Consider the following 17,532-nt stretch of genomic DNA (forward strand, 5'->3'; position numbering starts at 1 on the left):
AAAGTCAAACTAAATTTTGTGCTACCACATAACAGCCCATTAAAAGGACAGTAAATTTCAGAAATAACAACGATTATAAACATAATATGACTCTATAACAATATTTTTGATAATTGCGCTCTATAGATATACTTCTGTTTGCTATGTAGGCTACAGTTTGCATGTTTCACTTGTCTGTTTATATATTTCGCTAGCAAATATACAAATACAATAAATATATACAAATAAATGATGCAATTTATATATTTTGTTCGATAAATATATATAAATTCTATATTTACACATATATGAATTTTTCAAAACATCATTCATACATATAACTTATTATGAACTTTTCATGTACCAAATACAAATAACTTATGTAAGCATATAGTATAAATTATGAATCTATACGATTTGAAACTGAATTATATAAATACTTAATTTATATAACTAAAAAATCAAATAGCAAAATATTACAAAACTATAGGTAAATATTAAAAATAATTAAAACTATAACTATATTACATAATATACTCGACTATTTGTCATTTCACACCCACAAAATGTTTTTTATTTTTGAACTGTGCAAGTAAAATATGAGGAAGCAAACGCTCCACCACAGAAATCACAAGACTCACAGCAACATCATTACCCAAAATCAGCTCAAATGAAGTACGTTGGAGCACTGGGGAAAACAATGGCGCTATCACTATCTTCACGCTCTCTCTTCACTTCCTCTTATAAATCCCTTTCTCCTCTCAAAAAAAACCCCTTTTCTTCCTTCCCAATTCGTCAATATCGTATTCTTTTTGTACTTGATCCCTCTAACAACAACAACAACAAAACTACCAGGAACAAGTTGCTGAGACGTCGCACTTCTTTCTCTACCCATGCTTCCACCGCCCTACAAGAAGCTCCTGCCCCAAATGAGAAAATTGTTCTCCCAACTAACGAGTCATCAGATGGGCTACTTCGAATTCGCCATACGGTAATGTTGATACTGGTTCGGTTTATGGGTATTCATGAAATTGAATTGTTTCCAGTTTTATTGTGTTTATAATTGAAATTATTAAGTGGGTCGATTACAGAAATTAGTATTGCTTAGTATACATTGTTGCTCACTTTAATATCAGTAAAAAAATGCGTTTTTTATACTTTCCTAGATTACAGAAAGCTAATTTTCTTGTGAAGTAATTAGTTTAGTTTATAACTCATAGTATACTCCTTGTACATTTGTTGGATTTGGGAAGTTTGATTTTTTTGAGTAAGTGTGGTGTCCAAGCCGGTTTGTGTGCACCTTGACTAATTTCATAGGTAAATTTGTCTACCAAGGGTAGAATAGATGGAAAGAAATCATTTAATGTTGATTTGGGGAGTTTTTTTCTTTTATTATACTCTATTAATGTTGTCGGAGATGAGGTTTGTATTATCTGTTGCCTGTTTTTTGCAAGGATTGGTGTGTTTACTAGTTCATTATGTAGAATGCTGAGTTTTTATAGTTTAAATGTGACCAGTAGATTTTAGTAATATAAATTACCATTCTGAGGGTGGGTTGATGTGTTCTTTGCTGCAGTGTGCTCATGTTATGGCCATGGCAGTCCAAAAACTCTACCCGAATGCAAAAGTGACGATTGGGCCCTGGATCGATAATGGTTTTTATTATGATTTTGATATGGAGCCTTTGACTGACAGTGACCTGAAGAGGATTAAGAAGGAAATGGTAAGCTAACTTGTGCTTTTTAGTGATTGTTAGAAAGTAACTCCCTCTGCCTCCCCACAAGGATCCACTCCCCCTAAAGAAGAACTAAAAAATAGTTTGATCTTGTCAATGAAGCTTTGATTTTTGGTTAGAGAATTGACATCTTAAATTTTCTCTAGGATCGAATTATCAGCCGAAACTTGCCTCTTGTTAGAGAAGAAGTTAGCCGGGATGAAGCTCAGAGAAGAATAATGTCTATCAACGAACCTTACAAGATCGAAATTTTAGAGAGCATAAAGGAGGAACCAATTACCATTTATCATATTGGTAAGACTTCGATTAATTGCTTCTGTTTAGTTTGAGAAACTTACTACAACATACTTAATGTGATCCCACAAGTTTAGGAACTTGAATATAAAATATTACTTTAGCATATGTACATGTTTTTTTTTTTGATAAAGCATATGTACATGTTTTCTAACTAAGACGATATGAACTTTAACTTTATGGTTGTATATGACTCATAAATGAGATTTAATCATGGGGAGTTAATTGAGAACCATAAACACTATATATTTCAGGACTTTACCCGGTGATTCGTTGAAATGAGTATCTTAAGTGATCCGAATGATCTCAATAGAAGATTGTGGTATTCCACTTGAGCATTTTTGAGTGTATGAACCTTATCTATCTCTTGAGGATCTACTATTATACATGTTGACCTTAACTTAGTAGCTGTCTTGATGTCATTGTTATTTACAAATCATCATATGGTGGAGTGCTAGACTAATTCTTGGAGGAAAATTTTTGGTTTTTGCTGCTAATTACATCCTTCCTGAAAGTGTTTCAAGTGGAATTCTCAGTACCCACCCTAATAATTGCTGCAGGTTGTTCTGAATATATCATTCTTTTGGTGAATTATATAGTTACTTGTTAATACTGCTAAAACATCAGGTTAAAAGATATTTTTAGTCAAGTATTATATTTCATTATGTTCTGTGCTAAATTCACTTATACTTGTAACCAAGTCAAATGTTTTCACTTTAAGGGAATTTCATTTCTCGATATAGAAACTTACGTTTGTGGAGGGCCAAAGTGATGTCATGGAAGTGTTCCATGAACAGGTAAGTGAAGTTTCAGAGTTCCATCACAAAGGCTGTTAACAAAGATATTGGCTCACTTTATGTCATAATGCACGAATTGAATCTAGTGCTTAGATGGAAAGATGTACCATATTGATATCGTAATAGTGCAATGAGTTCTGCAAGTTAGGTTGTTATTACTATTGTTAGTGCTAAAAAGAGAGGGAAACTGAATCTTGTACCTGGACGCCAGATGACTTGAACCTGGCTGGACACATAGATAGTTGATTTGTAGTAAAATCTTACTTCTAATATTCCTGAACTTCCACCTCTTACTAAAACTTTGCCATTGAAGCCTTGTACCCCACCCTGGAAGCTTTGACAATTTTGCAGAGGTCTGCGGTGTGAGAACATGAGTCATTAAGGTCAGAGTAGCCAAATCAACTCTTCGGGATCTGGTCTCAATCCTTGTGGTACCAGATCCAAGTCATTAGTCCTTACCGTGCAAGAATCAAGCTTACATGCTGTTATTGGTGCTAACAATTATTGTTACTATAATACTTTTCAACTAAAAAGTGCTTCAGAAAATGTAGAATTGGTGAACTTACTTAAAGAATTTACCAGCTGCTTCTCTAGAACATCATTTTTACAGCATTATTTTAGATATAGTTGACAGATTAGGATCGATCGAAGAAGGGATTAAGACTTGTTAGAGATGGACAAAGAAAGTTAAGTTTGGACTTTTCTAGCTAAAATTATCCATCAAAATGTAGGTTTTAAGCCAATATTTGCATATCCATCCTTTATAAACCATAAAGCACCCAAGAAAGCTTCATCTCGTTGTTTGCTGAACTTGATCTGATTGTGGAAACACCACATAAACCTATTGCTTTAACAACAAAGTACATTTTACCTTTTCTCATGGTCAAATGGTTTCTTTTCGTAGGTGATGAATGGTGGGATCTTTGTGCGGGACCTCATGTTGAAACTACAGGAAAGATTAACAGAAAAGCTATTGAGCTTGAATCTGTTGCTGGTGCTTACTGGAGAGGAGATGTAAAGAAACCAATGCTCCAAAGGATTTATGGCACTGCATGGGAGAATGAGGACCAATTAAAAGCATACCTTCATTTCAAAGAAGAAGCTAAACGGCGTGATCACCGGAGAATTGGCCAAGATCTTGATCTCTTCTCCATACAGGCAGGTCTCTCTTTGATTAACCCATTTATGAGACTGATGATATATATATGCCCTTTTATGGAATAAAATTCAACAACTTGTTTTTTGTTGTTGCATATGCTTGAATTGAAACTAAAATTGATAGTAAAACTGGCAGGATGAAGCTGGTGGAGGCTTAGTCTTCTGGCATCCCAAGGGAGCTATCATTAGGCACATAATAGAAGATACTTGGAAAAAGATTCATATGGAGCGGGGCTACGATTTGCTCTATACTCCCCATGTAGCGAAGGCAGATCTTTGGAAGATTAGTGGTCATCTGGACTTCTACAAAGAGAATATGTTTGATCAGATGGAGATTGAGGAAGAGCTTTTTCAGCTTCGGCCAATGAACTGCCCTTATCATGTATTGATCTATAAGAGGCAGTTACACTCTTATCGGGATTTTCCAATCAGAGTTGCAGAGTTGGGAACAGTGTATAGGTATGAGTTATCCGGAAGCTTACATGGGCTTTTCCGTGTAAGAGGTTTTACTCAGGTACGTTCCAAGCATAAAATATTTATTTCCTCAAGTCTCAACATCTGTATCCTTGATTAGAACTATCATCCCTAAGAGGGAGCGGTTACTGATCAATTGTCTGAAAGAAGAAGGAATGAAGGGTGGTAAAAAATGGGTCTTGCATTTTATTTGTGTTTTCCTGTACAGTAACCACAATGACCTATGGTTATGCAACAATTAATTTGAGTAAATGAAGATGGATTTTCTAGAAGTCCATTGTTGTGGAGCACAAACATACTTGCTGTAGTTGATATAAGTGGTCTCTTTTCTCCTCATGGAGGGCTAGGATTTTGTCTTGGTCTGCTTTGGGTTCTCTGGGACATAGAGAACATACCTAATGTGGTTGAACAAACCAGTATGTTCTCTCTTTAGGGGTTTTGTTTACCATTGAGTCTCAACATCTGAACTTTGTTATTGGTAGAAACATTTGGTATTTCCAGTAAACATGAAAAGTTTCTCAATTAAGAAACTGCAAATCATTTATATTGGTTTTAGTTTCTTTTTATTGTGAAATTTTTCCTTGGGCATCCAACGGTAAAAAGAAAATGATTCAGTTCCAGAGCTTAAGATCATAGTTCTCGAATGAGCAATCGAAAAGATTCTGGAACATCTTCGGGATAAGGTATTATTCCCCCAATGATCGTAGTACCAATTACGTCCTATCGAACTCCAATATGATCCAATTTATAAGTAAGCATCTTTTGTAAAATATGAGCAAACCCCAAACCCTTCTAGATCCCAAACCTCAGTTTCTTGTCAGATCTCAGAGGAGTGGTGTTTATGACACCAGAAAGACCAGAAATTTCTTCCAGATTAAACTTTAGTATGCCCCATAAGAGTTCCATCACCCGCGAAACATATACAAAGAACTGCCTGAGAAGAGAGAGAGGAAAACAACACACACTAACCTGTACACATAAAAGTAGTGCCTGCTATAAATGAGGACAGTCAAGACACTTCTTTAGATTACTTTGATTTTCTTTTTCTTCCCCATATACTAATTCAGGGGCAGCCTGCTTCCGCCTACAAGGCGACATGCATAAGCCAAGTAATCCTACTCACCATGGCTGGAGCAGATCACATTAGACTTTAGAGTGTTGTAGTTGGGATAGGAACTTAAGATCTCTAGGTTGTACCATTGTACTCCTTTGCCTCCATCACTTGGCCGTCCTCTTAAAGACCAGACTACTTTGATATTTTTTTTTTCTGTTCACTTTTTTTGGTCATTATTGTTTAATGTTCCTTCCATCTTTCCCGGTCAGCACTTAACTTGGTCCAAAGATTTTCCCTTCTGCTTGTTGCTTGTCACACCTTCCTTGAGAATTATGCCCAATGCAGACATTCCTCATCGTCCCCAAATATATATAGCCAGAATTTCTGGAATGTTCATAATTCGGCAATCTGACTGTGGAGCCAACCTCCATTATCTCCTCTATTCATACCAAGGACTTTCCAAGAGGAGCACCTAAAAAATTAAAGAGATTTGACTGAGTGCATTGCTTGTGATGTTATGGAGTTTCAGCTTTTTAACCTGCATAACTTAGATATCTTACATTATGTTATACTTCAGCCTTTTGTGAAAGACTTTTATTGTACTCTTTTACCCTGTATTACAGGTGGTGGTGGGGAGTTGTTAACTTGTTAACTTTTACCTTTTTGTTATCTTCTACACTGCTGTAAGAGATTTTTGTTTCCAGATTTATAATTATAATCATTAAAACATATTGCAATGTACAGTCGTCTTAGTAGTATACTTGTCCTCTCTCTGAAAAGGATGAGAAAGATTGAATCGTATGAGATAATTCAGATAAAATGTCTGCTTCAAGTGTTGATTCTTTCATCCAGAAACTCTAAAGTAGTAGCAGCTTGCATTACTGTATCTGATACCCCTCTATATTGATTTTGCAGGATGATGCACACATTTTCTGTTTAGAAGATCAAATTAAAGATGAAATCAGGGGTGTTTTAGATCTGACAGAGGAAATATTACAGCAATTTGGTTTTGACAAGTATGAGGTGAACCTTTCAACAAGGCCAGAAAAAGCTGTTGGAGATGATGAGATTTGGGAAAAAGCAACATTTGCACTTAAGGATGCTTTAGAAGATAAAGGTTGGTGCTATCAAATAGATGATGGTGGTGGGGCCTTCTATGGTCCAAAGATTGATCTGAAAATTGAGGATGCTCTTGGAAGGAAGTGGCAATGCTCAACTATACAGGCATGTTTGATCTTGGTCTCCTTTTCCATTGGCCTGTATGCTCCATTGGACCACTCTCCTCTGTCTTCTTGTCTTCTTGGTCCCTCTGTTCGCTGTTTTCTAAAGTCTAATCAAGTTTGCTTTAGTCTTGACCTCTCGCAAACTTGAAAGTGTTTTTTCTATTCATTGTATTTGTCCAAGCTCCTTAGCTTCTTTGTAATCCTTCATTGACACATGAGCTTCTACAGGTTGATTTCAATTTACCCCAGCGCTTTGACATTACATATGTCGATTCAAATCAAGAGAGGAAGCGACCTATTATGATCCATAGAGCAGTTCTTGGATCTTTGGAGCGCTTTTTTGGTGTTCTCATAGAGAATTATGCTGGTGATTTTCCACTTTGGCTTTCTCCCATCCAAGCTCGAGTTTTACCAGTTACTGATGCTCAGGTAATCAATACTCTTTTGACTAATTCTCGTCTCCATTTGCATAAATACATGTTTAGTATTTTACCCTGACGAGAGATGCTTACACTACACTAACTCCTGGAAGTCGCCATTTAACATAATTTGTGGTTTCTATTTGAGTGTACAGTACATCTTGATCCATTTCATTTTCATCAAGTGAAAAACTAGCAAAAGGCTTCATAATTTCTTTTATATTTTAATCTGTGAAATTTGCTTCTGGTGTTATATATATATATATGGTGTCTCATACTGACTTATGAGAGCATTATGTTCACAGCTCCAGTACTGCAATGAAGTAGTCAAGAAACTAAAAGCTAGTGGTATTCGGGTCGAGGTTTGCAGCGGCGAGCGTCTGCCAAAACTCATTAGGAATGCAGAGAAGCAAAAGATCCCATTGATGGCTGTAGTTGGGCCCAAAGAGGTAGAAACAGAAACTATAACTGTTCGATCTCGGTTCGCGGGAGAGTTAGGGAACATGTCCATTGATGAATTTATCAGCAGAACAAAGACTGCTAGTGACAATCGTACATTCCTATGATCAAGAGAATGATTTATTGTATTAGGTCAGTCATTCATGTATGATTTTGAACATAGTTGTGAACCACAGAGCAAATAGAGAGGAAAATAAAGGAATACATGAATTCTTATTCAATCTTTTATAGATTTTCACCTCATGAAAGGCTCCTTGAAATAATAGTAAAGTTGTTTCCGCATGACCTAAGGTCACAGGTTAGAGTTGCATAAGCCATCATTATTGTTTGTATTAATGAAAACCGTCTACGTCACCCTTTAGTAGGGATGAACATTGATATGATATAGTATGATATTTGAAGTTTTCGTTCGGTAATTTTGATTTTCGATTTTTAAATATAATATTATGCTAGTACTTTTAAGTTCGATTTTAAACATTTTTTATATGGTAAATTGGTAACCATAGCTTGTTGAACTTTGACAAGAAAGGGAAAAAAAAAAACTTGCCGCCCATGTTAGAATTTGGTATCTTTGTTGATAAATAAACTATTCGATTTTTTAGTTGACCTTATATCTAAGATCTCATAAATCATAAAAATGAAGATCTACAAATACAATGACACTCATCACAGCTCACTATCTCTTTTGTTTTATCACTCTTTACTATCTCAAAATATTTATCGTAATTTTTAAAAATAGTTATCTCAAATTATTAGTCATTATAAAAGTTCAAGATAAAATTAAAATTTTCCATCTATTTTGTTCTCAAGACTACAAACACGTCACTAGAGTAAATATTTAATGAAAGAAATTATATTAAAAAAATCGTGTAAAAAGAGAAATACGACAAATAATTTAAAACGACGATATCAATGTTGACACGTGAACTAATTAGTAGATTACTTGGAGTCCATGTGATTCCAGTTGTAAAATATTTGACGGAATAGATCGTGATTTGTGTGTGTGAAGATTTAGGTTATGTATATACATATATTTATATTATAGTGTATAAGTAATATATTTACACAATTTGTATAATCTAACATATTAGTTTATCAAATAGTATGATTAACTCTTTTATTTGTAAGAGATATATATACCAATTATCGTGTTCAAAATTTAAACTCATCATATATATTTATCATTACATTTTAACGGTTAGATAAGCTCAATAAAATTGTTCCAAAATAAGTGTTACTATTAAAAACAAATGCAAGACTAATAATGTTTGTAATTGTTTCTAATTATAACCCTAAGCATTAAAGAAGGGGTAGTTTTTTTCTTAATTACAACTCATTTCTATGGTACATATAATAATAGTAATAATTATAGCTTAATAAACTATAGTAAATTTTTTTTAATTTGGACCACTTTGTCCTTTTCTCTCAAGAGGTCGGACATAAAATTAATGTCACCTAATAGATTATATTATTTTTTTAGTAAGAAAATCCTTGGGAATTGTAATTAGGCAATTTTTAGTCAACTAAAGACTCTTACATAAATTCAAAATTGTTGATTTGGGACACTTAAGTTTCCTTTGTTTAGAATTTGTCTCTTTCAAATTTCATTAATCGAGAGCTCCTCATCAAACTCTTCTTTCCTAATTTTATCTTCTCCAATTTAAAATAAGTGGTGTTTACAATTTTCATACATTTGATAAATAAATCAATTACTAAAAGTAAAAAGGGTATTTTTTTAAAAAAGAAAAACTTAATGTCTTGTAAATTTTTCAAAGAATTTCATCTGTCTTCTTTGACATGCTTCATTTCTTGTGCATAATCTAAGAAAATAGGAAAATCCATAAAGAAAAACGAGATTGAAGAATTCAAACTTTTATTATTTCAATTTGATATTTGAAAAATCTCAACCAACTCGGCCTAGATAGACCCTATAAGTAACATATACAATATTTTTCCATGTGTTAATCATGCAATGTGCCATAAAAATAAGGGGACATCATTTGCAAGTTGCAACATAGCAAATGGAATAAATATTGAAAAGCTTAAAAAGATAGGACTTTGGAAAAAGAATTCCACAATGATAAAACTAAAGAATGGAGAAAAGGTTAATAAAGAATATGGAATATGGAGTATGAGAAAATGAAAATGATACATGAATGTATACAAAAATATTGTAAAGTAACCAATACTAAATCCCCAATGTATGGAGTATTTTAAAAATCAATAAGAAAAAACAGATGTACCATGATGTTCAACATTAATTTAACAGAATAACACATCATTTTTCATTACAAGAAAAACATCAAGAATCCACCACCAATAGCCAAAACCAAATGTTTCAAAATGCCCCAGCTCATCATCTTGTGAGAAGCTGATGGTGACGATGAATCAGGCGATGCTGGTGCTCTAGCTTTGCCTGTTTGATCAGCAGCTGGACTATCAGCAGTAGGGGCGATATCCGTTACTGGTGCTGGTGCTGGTGCTGGCATTGGTGGTAAATCCGTCCCGAATATGGCTTCAGGAAGAAGTACCTTGTCCACCTGATAAACAGCAACTGGATAAGTGGTGCGAACAGCGCTGCTAACTTTAGTCCTAGACCATCCTGAGTTAAGATGAACGGTCCCAGAGTCATCGGTGAAGTTCAACGAGTATAAGTTTCCTCCAGCCAAGGTATTAATAGGGCTAACATCACTAAGGTTCTTGAAATCAGCTAGACTATAGTAATGTGGCAATGCATGGAAAAGGCAAAGGGACTTAAGTTGTTCTGAGGTAAGATTGGAAAGTGAGGGCTTTTTCAGTGAGGTAAAGGCTGAGTCTTTAGGAACAAAAAGTGTGATCCCTTCTTCTGTATTGTTAGCTTGGGCTTGAAAAGTCTCGATGACTTTAGTCGATACAAGGTAGTTAAGGAATGTATGAAAAGGCCCTGCAACGGAGAGTAAGTCCGTTAGGTTCGTGTATTCAGGACCTGGTGCTGGTGCTGGTGCCATGATTGGAGATCCAATCGCTTTGCCTTTCGCCACTACAGTTGACAATTGAAACACTAGAAGTAGACTACTAACAATAACAACCCTGGAGTAGCCCATTTTCACACTCACTGACCCCTACAAATTCAAGATCCATCATTAAGTAAACCAAAATCAAAGCAAAATGACATAAAGTTAGCATCTTTAGCTTAAACTAAACCAAAATCAAAGCAAAATGACATAAAGTTAGCATCTTTAGCTTAAACTAAACCAAAACAGGACTAACCCAAACTCAAATATTATGTTATCTAGACACCCTTTTAGTTAGATCTCAACATTTCAACTACATAACTTTCTTGAGGGCAAAACTTGTATCTCCCTTTTGAAAGGTACATTTTCATACTCACCACAACAAAATCTTCTTGAAAAAAAAATGAGCTAGCAATTGAGTATAAAATAATTGTAACTCATCAACTCAATCCTTAAAAAATTCTTAAATGAACTTGTTCATACAGTTAGACATGCAAAGACAAAATTAAGCAGATATAACAGTAAAATTAAAAATAAATAAAAAAGAACAAGAAAAAGAAACTTCTAGATGTTACAATGTCAATTACAACTTTCAATATCTTTGAGGAAAACAATGCAGAAACATGAAGCTGACTAAACAAGAACAAGAATACAGATCCAGATCCAGTCATACACACCCCACCCCCACAAAAAAATCCCACTACCCCTCATACACAAACACAAAAAAGAAACAAAATAATGCAAATATTATAAGAGAAAAAAATGCAAAGATTAAAAACAGACCTTGAAACAGAGAAGCTGAGAGAGAGAGAGAAAAGGCTTGAGAGCAAAAGGGTATGGAGTTTAGTATACAAAGAGAGTATTTAAAGAAAAAAAGAATGTGTAAATTTTACAATATTTGCAGTGGCATTTGGTGAAGAGGGGAAAAGGGCAAAATAAGGAAAATGAAAGCTTTTGCTTACGTCTGTCATTACTATGGGCGTTTTCTTGTCCACATTATTTAATAATATGGTAAATTTGATAGTGTATTATCCTAGTTGGTTTGAAGAGTGATTTATTTACGTAAATGATTCAGAATCAATTTTTTTATGTCTTTTAAGTCGAGTTTTTCACATAGAGCTTGACTAGTGGAGTTCATATTCTGCGTATATTAACGGAGTCAGATTTTTAATAAAGGAATTCAAAATATGAAAATATAGATAGACACACAAAATAGTAGAAAGGGTCTACTATAATATACATAATATTTATTAATATAATTTTTCGCTAAAAGGGTGAATCCTGAACTACATGTAGCTAAGCCATTGCCTTTGAGTGTTAGTAGGTTATTACACAGTAAGAATTTATTCAATATATACAAAGTGCTCACTATAAAGTGATTAGTCGAAAAAAACAAGGATTATAACTTATGAAGATTACGGTGAAATTTGAAAAAAATAAAAATTTATAGGGTGTTAATTTGTCTGTTGAGTGGAAAAAAATGTTGTGACAAGACTTAAAAGCAAAGTGTTGATGTGCGTTGGCCTTTCAATGTCTTCATCTAATTGTGTGTGTTTTTAAAATACTTTTTCTATGTTTTTTCTTGTGTCTATAAATTGGTACTCTACCATATATTCAATTTGTTGGGGAAAACAAAATATAAATACGGCACGAAATAGTTATAAATCAACCATACGAGAAATTAAATTTACGTAGAGAACTTCTTTAATGTGAAGGATGAAAATTACGGGACCACAATTGATAGATAAAAAAAAATAACATTCAATCGTCAAATTTAAAATTATAAGACTTCATATCCACATATATCAGCTATCGATAAAAGATTATAATAATAAAAAAAATAAATTATTTAAAAATCACCTAAATTATATCGGCTAATAAGTATTATCTATGCAATATAAATATTACAACATGGGACTTCATTAAGCCCATAGGTTAACACTTTAGATCTATTTATAGTGTTCTTCATGAAAGTAGTGTAGTCTTAATCAACCATCAATTTCCTCCTATAGTTATCACTCCCCTCGGTTTATTTTTAACGAGTGTGTTAAGTCCAAATATGATAATAGGTAAAAGTTATTATTTTCGTTTAATATTACTTGTCCTTTATATTAAAAATAGATGTTCAATAATATATATTCACTTTATGAAATTCATAGATAATTTTACACTTAATTCTTGATTTATTCTTACCATTAGTTTATAGTAATTTTTCTATTATATTTTTCAGAACATTGCATTTATTATATTCAAAGGGTGATATTATAAAATTATCCTTCTATTTATAGTTTCTTAAGAGATGTGCCAAAGATATAGTGAATAACTATTGTTAGACAGATAAAAGTATAAAATGTTTATAAGCTGGTGAAACTTTATCAAATTTATTCTACGTTAAAAACGCAGTGAAGATATGAAATCAATACTAAAGCATGTTTGAGTTGACTTATTTTAATTGTTTTCGATCTAAAATAGCCTTTAAACAAATTTGTGGTGTTTGAACAAGTTACTTACAAACACTTAAGTTTTAAATTGAAATGACAAAAATAAATCAAAACAGGCTCTTAATTACTTTACTTAAAAAGAAAGAAGAAAAAACTTTGCTAAAGTTCTAAAACTGGGATTTATAAAGAACTCACTGATTTAAAATTATTTATTGATTACCTTTCTTACTCTTATTGTAACTGTTCTAGAAGAAACATTTCCCAGAGACAAAAAAAAAAGCATTGTAATTATTTTTTAATCGTATAATTATTACTAGCTTATATATATCTTGTACTATAAGTAATAGGACAATAAATACGGAGATATTGGTCTTATATATGCACCTATATTCTTTTGATCTTATTAACCAACCCTAATATATTTTATAATATCAATTATTAACTTAAAGCTTAACCAAAGACAAAAGTATACAGAAATATATGATTATACCTAATGAGTTGTTTTATTATGCAAAATGACAATCAAATAGCTAAGATGGGTCCAACATGAACTGGCACTACTGTCCTAATTAATAATTTTGTTGATTTTTATTGCTTTACATGAATAACAAATGCTACTTTTGTGTTATATTATTTACATTTTTTTAAGTAACTAATAAGAATAAAATTTGATTTTGTTGGTATATAAAAAGTAAACTGCATGAATTATTAAATAATTTGTTATTTAATTTTATCTTTACCACGAAATGCTTTAGAATGCAAACGAAATGATTTATTAGCCACTGATATCTCTGATACAAGTTACATTCACAAATAATAATGGTTTAATTTTTTTAAAAAAAAAATTGGGACTCAAGTATAGTGATATGTATTCTGTAATGTTTTGTGATTGCTTATAATTTCTGTTATTAGCTTAGTCTTATTTTTTCTTAAAATAAAATGCAATTTATTAGAGAAAAATAAATTGTAAGTTCGAAAATAGAGAAAGAGAGAGCTAGAGAGCTAGATAGGAAGGGTGTGTGCATATGTGTTCCCAATCATTATTTACTCTTCGTCTCGTATCAAAATAGTTGTCAAGATTATTAAAAACTCTTATCACGATTAAGTAATACGAGACATAATTACAACTATTAGATGTTATTAGTGTAATGCAATCCAATCTACAGGCATATAAAATACTTATATATACAATATAATTTCCATCATATCTTTACGTGTTATTTTCACACCGAATAACTAGGTAATTTTCATATATTATAAATTTTATAGTATATATATTATACATATTGACTTTTTAAGTAAATTCTTAATTTTGCCATTATTCAAATCTTATACAAAAATATTATAAATTTTAAATCTTGAACCAACCAATTCGGAAAAAAAACTTTGTTGAAAGAATGAAGATATATGGAAAGGGGAGATGTGGAGGTTGAGTTGTTGTTGTCGGATATACAAATATGAGTAATAATTATTATTATAATAGAACCCAAATTCCTTTGAAACAGAATATTATTTGGGTATGTAGCTCACATTTTATTTTTGGTAACCGACACTTCATTTGCCATTTCTTTAAAGCAAGCAAGATTAATTAAAGGCACAATATATTTTCATTTCTTTCTTTTTCCTTTAACCAGAAGGGTGTGTTTAATTAATATAATATTACAGTCCTAAATTAAAAGAGTTTTTGGCTAAAATCATTTCTGAATAATTATGATCTAAACTTAAAGTATATTCTTATGTTATATAAGTGAATAAAAAATATCTTTAAACTATTCAAAAAGTTGCAAGATTCATCCTTTTGACTATTTTTTTAAAAAAAAAACTCACGCCACCAACAAAAGTTAAATGTGTCAAGTCGAATGAATATATGTACACATGGTTAAGCTAGTCAAGTTAAGTGATTATTTTTTTTAAAAAATGAGAATTTAAATCATATTCAGACAAACTATATTCAAATTCTAAATATTCTTGTAAAAAATATAGCCAAATACTACTTCAAACGTCAAATTTCGAATACAACATGCGCCCTAAATTTCCAACATATATGTATATTGTATACGAATTGCATCGTATATGAAGTACATGCGCCCTAAATATTTTATTAAAGAAATTTTCTGAATAGTTGAATGTAATATTTTTAAAATAATTTTTTTTACATAATCTTTGTAACCATTAGAACATACTGTATAAATATCTCAAAACTTATATATTGTTGCAAGTCAATTTATTTGATGATGCAAAAAACATATAAACTGACAATACGCAAAATTTAAATTCCGATAATGAAAGATTCGGTTTCTATCCATATCGTTATTCTTTTTAGGTAACTTTGATCATCTCGTCGTAGGAAGACATGACCAATTTTTTTTATTAGTTCAATTAGTTTCTTAACAAAAATAGGATGATTCTTGTTTTTTTTTTGTATAGTATAAGGATGTTTTTTGCTCACTTAGATAATATAAGGATGTACATTAGATTTGAGTCATTGTTGAGGAATGATTTTAGCCAATAACTCTAAATTAAAACGAGTCTTACTTTGATAAGAATTATTCGAAGTTATATTTAAAATGGGAAAATTACGTGGTTAAATAAATTTATATTATTTAATTACTCATCATATCTATAGTTTGCTATTATTACCACTTGCGACTAACATTACACATTACTTACATGAGCTGATTTCTAGTTTGTATACATATAATTCACCAGAATATACAAATACATATGTGCATATAATTTACAATTATTTAACCTATATATATATATATGCAATTCACCTCTCTCCCACTCTCTGCCATCTCTCGTTCGCCTCTCTCCTCCCTCTCCCAATTTCGCTCGTCTCTCTCCTTCTTCTCCCAATCTCCCTCGCCTCTTTCCTCCTTCTCCCAATCTCGCTTGCCACATATGTATAATATACAATTGCATAAGTATAATTTACAATTATATACATATACAATTCACCTCTCTCTCACTCTCTGCCCTCTCTCGCTCGCCTCTCTCCTCTCTCTCCCAATCTCGCTTACCATATATACAAATATATATGTATAATATACAATAATCTTACTAATTTACCTTTTTCCCACTCTTTTACCCCTCTCTACTCCATCTAACATGTAGCTACAAATTATAATCATCAAATTTTAGCTATAAAAAGTAATTAAGCTATATGTAAAAGTTCCCCAAAAACGATCACCAGCCTCATAAATAGTTGACGTAAATTTCTTTATACAACTGGAGTCACCATAGCTCATAAGGAAAAGAGTGAGAAAAGATTGGCATATACAACTATCTTTAACCAAAATTCCTAAAGATAAAAACAAAATAGTAAAAGAAAATGAAAGGATTTGTTATTCTAGGCAGGTATACAGACAAGGCAATAATAAGAGAGAAAAAAATGGTTTCAAAATTTGTGCCTAGAGTGGTGATTTTTGGAGCTTTATTGACAGTAGATTGAGTGATCGAAAGTTGTGTAATGTTAGTCATTCTAATTATATATTCTTTTTAAATGAATTGTAGTTTTTTTTAATGAACTATTTCTTTTATTTTCGTGTATGATTAGTAGTCGAATGAGCAAATCAAATCCATTGACAACCAAAGTAATAAATATATGAAAAAATAACTTAAATACAGAACTATAAGTTTTATATTCTCTAATTTTTCCTTCTTTTTTTAAATATTACATAATTCCCTTTTTTTTTAAAATTTTAGTAGAAGTGTATAGATACATAACATTCTCTTTCCTATAATACACAATCCCCCAATATAATGCCTATTTTTTGTCCACTAAAACACTCAATCTTCTAAATCAGTTTTTGAATTTTGAATTTTTAATTTTAATTAATTTTAATTAAAACACCCAATTTTCAAAATTCAAAAAATTTGAAATTTCAAAAAACTGCACAATTTCTCTCCCGTTCTTATTGTTCTTCTTACTCCACCACGTCTTCAATTCTTCTTACTCCAACATTTACTAAACTTTACTCCGGCTTTACACATGATAAAGAGAGTGTATGGTGACTAATTACAACAAGCTCTGCAGAAAATCACCTTTCCTCGATGACAATTTAGAGCTTTTGTGGTGACTAATGCAACTAGCATGAATATGAAGCACCTCATATTCACGACTAAATTGCCACCTGTGATTGTAAGTCACTACTGTTATGCATAGGAGGAGCTATGCACATATTATGTGTATTTTTAAATCATGTTGTGGTTTAGCACGTAATTGGATATATGATTCAGGCCTACATTGTTTCGGATTTGTATTTTTATACTTATTTTAAAATTGTTGTTGAAATTAGTAAAAATTTTAAGGAATTCAATATGTATCAAAAAATTATGAAAATTATTATCATGTATCAGACAATAGGTTTAATACATAAGTACTAAGTGGATTATAATGTTTAGTCTATGATTTGATACATGAATTAGATGTGTATCATATGATTTCCTATGTATCAAGGGTTTTTGAAATTTTTTATCATGTATCAGTGATTAATTTCAATA

At 31.9% G+C, this 17,532-nt stretch overlaps 2 protein-coding genes across 2 annotated transcripts; one reads left to right on the plus strand and one right to left on the minus strand.

The window, feature by feature from the left end:
- Nucleotides 1–649: 649 nt before the first annotated feature.
- Nucleotides 650–8,004, plus strand: LOC107026102 (threonine--tRNA ligase, chloroplastic/mitochondrial 2). Its single transcript, XM_015226957.2, has 8 exons — nt 650–970; nt 1,556–1,702; nt 1,861–2,008; nt 3,710–3,963; nt 4,100–4,477; nt 6,407–6,715; nt 6,943–7,143; nt 7,439–8,004. The coding sequence occupies exons 1-8, from the start codon at nt 650–652 to the stop codon at nt 7,697–7,699; spliced, it is 2,019 nt and encodes a 672-aa protein (XP_015082443.1). The 3' UTR covers nt 7,700–8,004.
- Nucleotides 8,005–9,722: 1,718 nt separating this feature from the next.
- LOC107026422 (fasciclin-like arabinogalactan protein 7) lies at nt 9,723–11,521 on the minus strand. Its single transcript, XM_015227386.2, has 2 exons — nt 11,369–11,521; nt 9,723–10,693 (listed from the first exon to the last, which is right to left on the minus strand). Exon 2 carries the CDS (start codon nt 10,673–10,675, stop codon nt 9,881–9,883), a length of 795 nt encoding a protein of 264 aa, XP_015082872.1. The 5' UTR covers nt 10,676–10,693; nt 11,369–11,521; the 3' UTR covers nt 9,723–9,880.
- Nucleotides 11,522–17,532: the final 6,011 nt, after the last annotated feature.

Source organism: Solanum pennellii, chromosome 7 (genome assembly GCF_001406875.1).
Source record: "Solanum pennellii chromosome 7, SPENNV200".
Lineage (NCBI taxonomy): Eukaryota > Viridiplantae > Streptophyta > Magnoliopsida > Solanales > Solanaceae > Solanum > Solanum pennellii.